This window comes from Aquila chrysaetos, chromosome 12, assembly GCF_900496995.4.
Source record: "Aquila chrysaetos chrysaetos chromosome 12, bAquChr1.4, whole genome shotgun sequence".
NCBI classification, from domain to species: Eukaryota; Metazoa; Chordata; class Aves; order Accipitriformes; family Accipitridae; genus Aquila; species Aquila chrysaetos.
In genome coordinates, this window is record NC_044015.1 from 582,007 (window position 1) to 592,481 (window position 10,475).

At 62.7% G+C, this 10,475-nt stretch overlaps 1 protein-coding gene and 1 non-coding gene across 2 annotated transcripts; one reads left to right on the forward strand and one right to left on the reverse strand.

Annotated features, from left to right (window-relative positions):
- The first annotated feature begins 53 nt into the window (after positions 1-53).
- Positions 54-160, forward strand: LOC115349706. Its single transcript, XR_003926202.1, has one exon. It is a non-coding gene; the product is annotated as a U6 spliceosomal RNA (small nuclear RNA).
- A 107-nt stretch (positions 161-267) lies between these two features.
- Positions 268-10,279, reverse strand: R3HDM4 (R3H domain containing 4). Its single transcript, XM_030033668.1, has 8 exons — positions 10,147-10,279; positions 6,526-6,680; positions 6,230-6,348; positions 5,033-5,156; positions 4,438-4,523; positions 3,043-3,128; positions 2,518-2,573; positions 268-1,742 (listed from the first exon to the last, which is right to left on the reverse strand). Exons 1-8 carry the CDS (start codon positions 10,188-10,190, stop codon positions 1,639-1,641), a joined length of 774 nt encoding a protein of 257 aa, XP_029889528.1. The 5' UTR covers positions 10,191-10,279; the 3' UTR covers positions 268-1,638.
- Between the last annotated feature and the right edge of the window lie 196 nt (positions 10,280-10,475).

Sequence of the window (10,475 nt, forward strand, 5' to 3'; positions counted from 1 at the left end):
ATCTATATCTGCATTCTGGAACGTTAAATACCATTGGGAGAACACATTTCATCGTGCTCGCTTCGGCAGCACATATACTAAAATTGGAACGATACAGAGAAGATTAGCATGGCCCCTGCGCAAGGATGACACGCAAATTCGTGAAGCGTTCCATATTTTTGCGACCAGCCCGCACCTGCCTTTTGCGGGCGGTACCAGAGGGATCCCCCCACCATGCGACCTCCCCGCCACCCGCGTCCCCTTCCCCACGCAGAGACACAGCCGGAGTGTGGGAGCACCGTGGTTTATTGTTCCTGAAAGCCGCCCGAGCCACGCAAGCAAACAAGGCGCAAGGGTGTGCTGGGGGCTCCCCCCTGCCCTGCAGAGACAGCCCTGGGGGTCCCCTTGGCTAATGGCAGCCCGTGTCTTCAGGGCAGGGAGCCCAGAGCCAGAGCAACCAGCAAACACCCCCAGCAGGCGACCAGGGACTAGGGGTGCTGTCATAACAGGCAGAGACAGTCCCGGGGGGGGGGTCCAACACCTCTGGGGTTACCCTGCGTAGCCCCGGCAGCATCAGGGGCCAAGCCAGAGCAGGACCCCCATCCGCAGGGCTCCTCAGCTGCGATGAACCCCTGCGAGCAGCCCTTGACACGTGGGGGACACAAGGAGACCCACAAACGGCAGCCGTGGGTAAGCAGCAAGCGCACAGGGCCCCGGTAGGCCAGGCTGCACGCCTCCAGCACACACACAAGTAAATATATACACACACACACACACAATAAAAAACACAGGCTATATTACATTTAAAAACAGCCCGGGGCCCTGTGGTGCAGGCAGGTCCGTGTGCCACAGGCTGGTGCGCGAGGTAGGGAACAGGGCGCTGCCGAAACACCAGCGAGATGAGAGCACCCAGGAGCTCGGAGTGGAGAACTCCCCACTCCGCACCCTGCCCGAGGGGGCTGGCAGGGGATGAGCCCCCCCCCCCAAAATACCCCATCAGGGGCGGCAGGGCTGTGGGTGCTGGACAAAGCACCGTCCCCCCAGGAACGCGACGGCCCCGAGGCTCTTCCGCTCGCTCAGTGTTTGCTCAGCAGCCGCGAGGAGCTGTTTCACCACACAAGAATCTGGACCAAAATCACCCCACGAGCGTCAGTGCCAGAGGTGGGTTTGGCCCAGCCCGATTATGTTTAAAAGCACCTGGGCTATAAATAGACACACAAACAGTTCCAGGGAGAGCAGCTCCGGCTGGGAAGCAGCACTGCAACTCGGGGAACAGGGCGAGCACGGCAGATAGGCACCTGCTGCACCCACGCCTTGAGCCCAGCGATATCTGGCAGGGCCACGCTGCCGGCTGCCCCGCAGGAGTGAGTCCCAGCATCCCGAGGGGAGCGCAGCGCTGCCCCGCGAGCCGGCCGGGCGCAGCCGTGAGCCCCCCGGCTCCGCACCATCAAGCGCCTGCCCCTGGAGAAGGGGAAGGGACGAGCCCCCCAAGGAGGGCACAGAGCGGGGCGAGCTGGTCTGCCCTACAGCCCGCTCGGGCAAGGGGAGAGGTGGGCAGCAGGCCAGACCTGAGGGGACTGCGGGGCTGGGAGAGGTCAGGAGCAGATGAAGGAAGCCTTCAGCGCACCAAGCGAGGGGCAGGGGCGTCCCTCGGGGGTATCAGCTCATCTGCCCCAGGTAGTCTGAGAGCAGGAGCTCGGGGGGCAGGAAGACGCGGTGCTTGTTGCTCACTTTCATTTGACGTTTCCCTTCGATGTCTGAACCTGGGGGTGAGAGGGAGCAGTTAGCACACCCCTGTCCCCCCCGCTGTGGGTCCCAAACATCATGTTCCCAGCCCAGCTGCCTCCCCCTCCTCCCTGCGGCTTCTAGCGAGCACCGGTTCCCCCGTGCTCTGCAAAGAAGGCAACTGTCCCCCCCATCCCCAGCCCCCTCCACGCGTCCCTGCCGGCACGGGCTCCACTTCGCATCATTAGCGCTCTCATGCTGTTTTCCACAAGCAGCCGCTAATGAAACGCTCAGCAGCAAAGACTCCTCCACGGGGACAGAGCCTGGTGCCTCTCCTCCCCTGCCTTGGCAACAAGACCTTCTAGGGGAACCCACGGGCAGGGTGCAGGCACAGCCGCTCTCTGCGGGAGGAGGCAGCAGCCGCAGGAGAGGGAGCCCCGCGAGCAGCCTCTTGCTTTGGGCCATCCAAACCCAGAACCAAGAGGAGAAGTGGCAGCACTGCTGCGAATGAGAGATCCCCAGGTAGAGCTGGGCCTGGCCATCAGCCTGGCTGCTGGGCTTCAGCCCCTGGCAGCGGCTGATGCTGCCCACCCGCTACCAGTGCTGGCAAAGCGGTGTGACCAGAGCCGAGGCTCCTGAGAGAGCTTTGGGCAGCAGAGGCAGGAGAGCAGGGTTATCTATGAGCCGCAGCACAAGGTGGGGCCGGGAGGAGGAAGGGAGGAAGAGGCTGAGCTGGAGAGGAAAGATAGCGATGAAGAGAAGGGAAAAACAAAAACAAAAGCAAAAACAAACAGGCAAACATGAGGCTCTTACTGGCAGAGACGAGGTCCATGTACTGGCAGAGCGCGTGGAGCAGGAGTCGCTCGAAGCTGGGGGAGATGGGGGACAGGGTTAGAGCCGACGTGTCTCAGACCAGCATCTCCTGAGTATTGCCCTGCCCTCGTTCCTCCCATGGACCCACGGATCAGAAACAGGGAGCACAAAGTGCTACAAGCCCCTGTGCAGGGATCCCCCAGTGCAACCCTCCCCTGGGGGCTCCGCAGGGGCCAGGCCAGGCGAATGTCCCCAGAAGGACACCCGAGCCTGGCCGAGGGGAGGCCGAGGGGTCTCCTTCGCTCCCAGAGCCCCTCTGCAGCCCGGGGCAGCTCTGGGGCACAGACTGGGGCACAGGGAACCCAGGCGGAGCAGCGTGCGTGCACGGCAGCTGGCTCAGGCCATGGTGAACTGGGAACCCCTGCATGCAGGGTGAGCGTGGCTCGGGACCCCGGCCCCCACCAGCCCCTGCTCCGTGGGGCAGGAGCGGTGACAACCTGCAGAGCCCGAGGAGGGGGGAAATACCTGTTGTCCATCAGCGCTGTGTAGACGGAGTGAGGGGTGACGGAGAAGAAGGCCAGCAGCTCCTCCTCCAGGCCCTCCAGCGTCCCCTGCAAGGAGAAGCAGGGGCTGTCAGCAAGGAGGGTAGCGGTGGCCAGACCCTGCTCAGACCCTGCAGCAACAGGCAAGGGGAGCCGGCGCTCACCGGGTGTGCCACAGCGTGGGCAAAGCCACCTGCCCCATACAGCTCTGCGCCCCTTGCAGCGCCCACGTTTTGCCTTTGAGGAGCTGCTGCCCCAGCCGGGGCCAGGCAGAGCCACCGGCACTTTGTGACCACAACCGCCTTTTCCCTGCTATGTCTGCACAGCCCCAGCACGACGGGGCCCCCAACTCCCGAGGAGTTATCGCCAGCAGCTCCCAGGCAAGTCATCTGGATGCGAGACAGCAGTAAGGCACAAGGAAAGGAGACAGCTCCCCTCTCCAGCCCCCGAGGCGGGGAAGAATCCGGACCCTGCCAACTCTGTATTTTGCTTGCCAAGGGCTGGCATCATCCCTCATGTTCAGAGCGGCGGCAGCCAGGAAAGCCTCATGCCTCACATCTCCTTTTCTCCTGACAGGCAAAGATCAGCTCGATGCAGCTCTCCAGAGCACCATGACCCCAGAGACAAGCTGCAGAAGCAAGTCTCATTTGAGAACAAATTGAGCAGAAGCCAGCGGGCAGGGGGAGCTGAGGCTGCTTTTAGAGACTCTAATTAGAGCAAGGAAAACAAACAGAGCAGGAAAACAGCACCATTGAGAAGAGGGAGCAGGGAGCCAGGTGCCCCCGGGGCTCAGGAGAGCAAGTGTCTGGGCAGGCAGCACGGCACCAGCACCGGGGCCACGCGTGGCAGCTCGGCTCCCCAAGCCAGGCGGCACAAGGCCACGCTTGCCTCTCCATTCAGGCTTAATTGTCTGCTCAGCGGTTTATGGAGTTTTACCCCTTTCAAAATGCATTTGAGTTTTTCCAAACAGCCTTGTATGGACTGCTCTGAAGACCCCGAAGGCTCCACTGCTGCCCCTGTGGGCAAACATGCCGGGTTTCCCCTGTCACCTGCTGCTCATCAAGCAGAGACTGGGAAACAACCACAGAAAAGTGTCCTGTAACTACCAGAAAAATCTGAACTGAGCCAGGAAAACCTATCTGCACAGGGAGCTGAATGTCTGTTTGCAATCAGCCACTGCTGCAGAGGTCATACGAGAACTGGAGCACGTTCCTCAGGAGCCCATCTGAAATTCGGCACTTGTCTGGCTCAGCCCCCACACGCGAGGTCAGGGGACAGCCCTTGGGACGCGGCTCCAGATGAAACTACATGTGGGGCACTGGCAGCTGGAGCCCTGCCTGCCCCAGCCCCGCCGCCCCCCCAGTAGCCCCCAGCTCACCATGGGGATCCGGCCCCGCTTCAGGGTGGAGCGCAGGCGGCGGCTGATGCGCTGGAAGCACTCCTTGGGTGTGTAGGCAGGATGCTCTGGAGCTGACAGAGAGAAGACAGAAGAGACTTGGACATAGCTCACATCCCCAGCACGTGCGGGACAGCTCTGGCTGCAGCCGCACGGCATCACCTCTTGGAAGGAGCCCAACATCCCCCTAACCACCCTGGAGGACCCCCGCTGGCCACCTCCTTCACTCCTGGACCTGCACAAAGTAAGCCCCAGACCAGCAAAACTGTCCCCAGCCAAGGAGCATTTGGAGGGTGCTGAGATGTAGGGGTTTGCAATCGGGGGACGGCTGCTTTGCCCGCTGCCCCAGCCACTCCTGACTCCCATGAACCCTCCTGGGTCCATGGGGGGTCTGCTGGGCATAAACCCCCCCCCCCCGCTGCAGCACCCAAAGGGTCGGCTTCGTCATCCCCTGGCCCCACCACGAGCGGATGGTGCAGGGAGCAGGATGCAGCCCTTGGGGAAGAGCACCCTTCCCAAAACACATGCAAGGGAGGAAAGGGAGAGGCTCTCCCCACCCAGCATCCCCTCCCAGCACCTTTCCACTTGTCTTCATTCTTGACAGGCAGCTTCCTCTTGTGCTTCTTCCTGGCCTCCTCCTCCAGGTAGAGCAGGACTCGCTCTTGCTCTTCTCCCGACCGGTTCATGAAGTCGTTCCAGATCTGACAACACAAGCCACCGGGCCCCACTGCAGAGGTCTCCAGGGAGCAGCCGGCAGTGCACAGCCACCCTTGGAGCCTCCTCCTCACCCACCCGTCCCCAGGAAGAGCCCAGGCAGAGCAGGAACAGCAGCTCGGAGAGGGGAACGAACGGGGCTGGGCTGCGACACTGCCCCAGCCAGCATGGAGACAGACCATGGCAGACACAAGCTGCAGCAATGATGACCTTTCTCCCTGTCTCTCCAGCTCCTGATCGTCCACTACAGCTTGTAACAACCGCTTTGGGAGGAGATGCAGATTTAACACTCGGAGCCAACAGGCAAAGGTGGTTTTTTAATCGTTACTGGAGTCCAAGTGCTGACACAAGAGCCCATGCGTGCAATCCAGTCCCAAACCCAGGTCTACATCAGGCTTCCTAAGCCTGGCTTGAATGAGTGAGAGAAGAGCTCTGCAGAGCCAAGAGCGCACACACAGACCACGCAGGTCGCTCTGCAGCCAAAGCCCTGAGCATCAAACAGGAGAGAAATCGAGTTTCAAAACACCCAGTTACAGGGCCAGTATCGCAACACCGGCTGGGCAGCGTGAAGCAACAGAGGGGGTTTGGCAAGGGGCCTGTTTTGGAGGAAGTGCTGCAGCTCACCCAGCATTAGTCACTCCGCAGGTACGACGCTGTGTGTTGGAGCACTTGGCAGCGCTCTGGGTGCTGCCAGGGGCAGCAGCAGCCTCCATTAATCTGTCCTGGCCAGGCTCCGAGCAGAACCCAGCCCTTGCACCGCACATTTGTGCAGATCCTCTGCAAGAGGATCTGCCTGGAGATCCCCCATCCCACAGGCTGCAAGACCAGGGGCCCTGGGACCTGACCTGCCCCCAGCACACATGGCAGCAGCCGGGCACCAGGCACACAGATACCAGCCCCGACTCCAACACCAGGCAGGAGCTAGGGCACAGCAGCTCAGGCTGGGGAGGCAGAGGGCTCCTCGGGTCAGAGGAACGAGGTACGGACACCACGTACGGCCAGAACTGCACGTGCCGTGCCCTCCCCAGCGAGCCCCGAGCACGCGGGCGGCCGCGCCTACCTCCACGTAGGTCTCGTTGTTACAAGCCTCGGTGAAGATGCTCGGAGTGGCGGAGTGGGCGAGCTCTCCCTCGTCACTCCCGCATTCGTCTCGCTCGAGAAGTGTCATCAGGTAGCGAGCTGAGGGGGAAGAGCAAAGCCCCTGAGAGGGAAGGCAGCGCCTTCAGAGAAGCCCTGCGCCCCCCACAGCCCCCCGCTTGCCACACTTCAGAGAGTTGAGGGGCAGCGGCTCCCTGCCCTGGGGAAGAGACCCAGCCCGGGAGGAGTCAGCACTCGGAGCCTGCCCCGGATCCTTACTGTTCTCCAGCCTCTGCAGACTCTTGCGCCCCTTGGCCCTGGGGGTGAGGTCTGAGTTGCGGATGGCCTTGTTGATGTAATACTGCTTTCGCTTGGAGGGGGAGAACCTCTTGGATGGGGAGTCCTCCAGCGGGGGCAGGCAGTCCTCGATCCTCCTGCAGGGACACACGGCAGAAGGGACTGAGCTCACCCAAGACCCCCAGGGCCTGAGGCAGCCACAGCAGCACGAGGACGGGGAGCTGCACGGGGAGACCCCACGGCAGGGATGATGGGGAAGGCAGAGCATCAGCCATCAGCGTTAGTGCAATAGGCACTGCATCCTCCTCCACGTGGCCCTGTGCCCCTCCGGTCACAGATAACAGCCTCATGGCATGCTATGCTGCTGAACCATGGCTTGCTCCAAGGACTTGGTCTGTTTAAAGCAGCTGCGCATTAGCAATTAGACATTCTGGGTAATTAACTCCACCAGCATGCAAGGCAAAATGAAGGGATTCATTTCTGCGGAGGCAGAGGCTGGGGAGGAACCCCAAGGTGCCCCACGCAGCCAGACACCCACCACACCTTGTGTTTGCCATTGCTCAGCCAGAGCGTGCCGCTGGAGCCGCCGGCACCGTCCTGTCACGCAGACTCCGCAGTGATCGGCAATGGGCTCTATCATCTGAACCCCGAAGGCAGCGGTAACACCTGCCCTGGCCATATCATTACTGGCTGGGCCAGCTCTTCCCTCCAGACCATTACGCTGCTGTGGCTGCTCCCCACCACCCCCGCAGAGCTGGACGCTCCCCTACCCCAGCAAGGGCTGGTCTCGCTGGTTCTCCATCCTCCAGAGATGTGGCCAGCATGCAGCACCTGCATGGCATGAGCTGGTGGGGTCCAGAGCAGACACCGGCCGCCCCAGCACCACCCAGAGCAGGCAATGGGCAGCGAGCCAGCCGGCCCCAGCAGCAGGAACCTTCACTGCCATAAAGCTACAGCCCCTGGGAGAAAGACTGCACCGCTGCCAGGTACACCCAAGGGTGTTTGGCTTCTGTTAGTAACAATTCTATGGTCGTGGCGTTACTTAGACACATGCACAATTTAGAAGCAACGATAGAACTTAAGACGATTTCATGTGAAAATTAAACCAAATGATGAGCGAGAAGCTCACTGGGCACTTAACGCAACCGCTTTGGTTTCAAAGTTCACTAAAACTCCGCCAAAGACAGGAAATTTCACTATCTTTTCGCTTGTTCTTTGCCCACTTGCCGAGGTCTCTGCATCACAGCTTCCCCTCCGGTTTGTGTGGGTTTCCTTTAGCGCAGCAGAAGGTGGGCGAGAAAACCAACACCACCAAAACAAACCACCCACACACAACTGTAGGGGCAGGGCTGGAAGGGGAGCAGCAAGGCTGACCGCTGCTCTCCCTGCCATGGCAGCACCACGGTCTCGCCCCTTCTGCGGGCCTGTGCTCCCACCAGGCACAGCTGTCCCCACTGTGTCCCCTCCTTTCCACTGCCCTGGGGCTCAGGGGAGACCCGGCACAGCAATCAGGTGCTGGCACAGCCGTCCTCAGCAGCCGAGGCAGAGCAGGCTGCACCATCCGATTACGGCCCACCAGGCTGGGAAGGCAGCCAGCTGCTCACCCATGCCAAAGCCTTGATTTTTTTTTTTTCCCTTCCCCTGGATGGAGGCAGTGATGGGGCCTCTGCTGCTGGGGGTGGTGGGACAGACAACCTCTCCCCCTTCCAGCTGGAGAGAAAACATCGGCAGAGGTGGCCTTGGAAGAAATAAAAGGGATGCATGTATCCCTGGCGATGACTAACAGACAGGGTGGGGAACTGTAACCTAAGCTGCAAACAGAGAGCGACCAGGGCTCATGGATCAAGTTTTGATACAAAGGTGGTTCAAAAAAAAAATAATAGAGGGAGTCACCTTACCGCCAGCCCCAGTTCAGAGGTTTGAGTACACAGAGCTTGGCAGCTGTGAGCCTGGCACTGCCAGGAGGCATCAGGGCTCACTGGCACGGCCCCAGGGCGGCTGCACCACAGAAAAAGCCCTTCAAAGAGAAAGAGTCCAAGGCAACACGCAGTAAATATTTACCCTGTTTTCACAGATGGGGGGAACCCTAACTCAGGGTAGTGGGACAATGAGGAGCACTCATCCTCCAGCCTCCATTGGAGGGGAGGAAAAAAAGATGTTAAAAACAGCTATGCAAGTGTCACCAGGGTGGGAGCACCCCCAGTGCTGCCAGGACCCCCTGCTCCCAGCACAGGGACCCCCTGCCCAGCCCTCCCCTGCCCTGCACCGAGGCTCGGGCCTCAGGACAGGCGCACCCCCAGCTCCTCGGCAGCAGAACGGGCTGCCGAGCCACATGGGGCCCTCGCTCCCCGAAGCCTCCAGGGCTGTTTGCGGTGGTGCCGAAGCTGCCCGGCGTGTGCTCACAGGTCTGGCACCCCGCCTCGACGCCCTGCACTGCCACGTCCACCGTTCAGCCCTGCCGCCTCTGCCCGCCGGCCCTCGGCAGAGCTGCAGCATTCATTTCCAACCGGGCAGACTCACAGGTGACAGTGACCTTAGGCCTGTGCCAGCAGAGCCGGGCTTTACAGCGTCGGGCGCCCAGCCAGGAGTGAGCAGCCGGTCTCGGACGAGCTCCGCTTTCAGTCCTTTACCGGTAACTTCAGCGTCGGGATCCCTTCCCATGCAAGCCGCAGCTCAAAGTCCCGGCAGAGCTCGTTCCCTGGGGACCGGAGCAAACACCGACCCCACGGAGACGAACTCCGCAGCTCCCCGAGCTTCTCATTTCCAGGCAAGAAACAAGAAGCCCCTTGTTCCCTACCAGGAGATTTTTAACCAGTTCCTCTTATTTACCGTTTAGCAAGCAGGACATGGCACCGACACTCGAAGCAAAGCCACCGCAGCCGGACGGGACTGCTGCATTGGTGAAGAGAAGACCCCCCCCCGGCCGGAGCCGGCCCGCAGGCTGCCCGGCTGCCGTGGCACGGTTCCCGGCAGCTTGGTCCCGGTCCCTCCGTTATCCCAAGGCCGGGAGCGGTGGTCTCGGGGCTCCGCTCTCAGGGCCAGTGGCCCCCAGCCCACTCGGGGCTCCCCCCGCGGCGGGGACGGGGAGCAGCCCCGGCCCACGGGCCGAGCGGGAAGCCCACCGGTCCCGGGTCACCCCACGGCACACCGTCTCTCCGGTCCCGGTGTCCCCGGGGAGCACCCGTGACCTTCCACGGGGTAAACATTAATTAGCCCATTAACCTAATCACGGCCTCCTGCCTCTGACACAGCCGCCTCCGGGTCCAGGCGCTTTCCTGCTCCAGGTCGGTGGGGCAAAAGCTCTCCCGGGGCAGCGCACCCGCCTCCTCCCGCCACCCCCCTCCCCGGCCCCACTTTTCGGGGGTCCCCACCGGAGGCGCGGAGCCCCCCCCCCACACCGGCGGGGCGAGGAACCCACGGGGGGGGAACCGGCGGGTGCTGGGGTCGGGAGGGGAGACAGGGACGGAGCCGCGGCCACACTAACGGCCCGAAGGACGGAGACCGCAACCGGGCCCACGGGAGACCCCTCACGGCCCCGCGGCAAGGGCCCGACAGGCCCACAGCCGCCCCACGGCCCGCCCAGGCCCCGGACCCCGCACTCACGGGTAGGGCTCCTCAGGGCCCGCGCCGCCCCGCAGCACCACCATGGCCCCCGCTCGGCCCGGCACGGCACGGGCGGCGGCACCGGGACCGCCGCGTCCCCCGTAGGAAGTGGCGTCAGAGGGGCGGGGCCGCGGGGAGCCCCGCCCCGGGGTGCCAAGGGAGGCGGGGTTACGGGGGAGGGTGGGGTGGGTGGAAAAGCCCCCGGTACCGGGGCTCCGGCAACCGCCGAGCCCCGGGTCGCGGCCCCTTTAAATCCCCCCCCCGCGCCGCCGCCGCGGGGCTCTTAAAGGGGCCGCGCCCTGCGGGCCGGCGTTCCCCCGCCCGGCCGC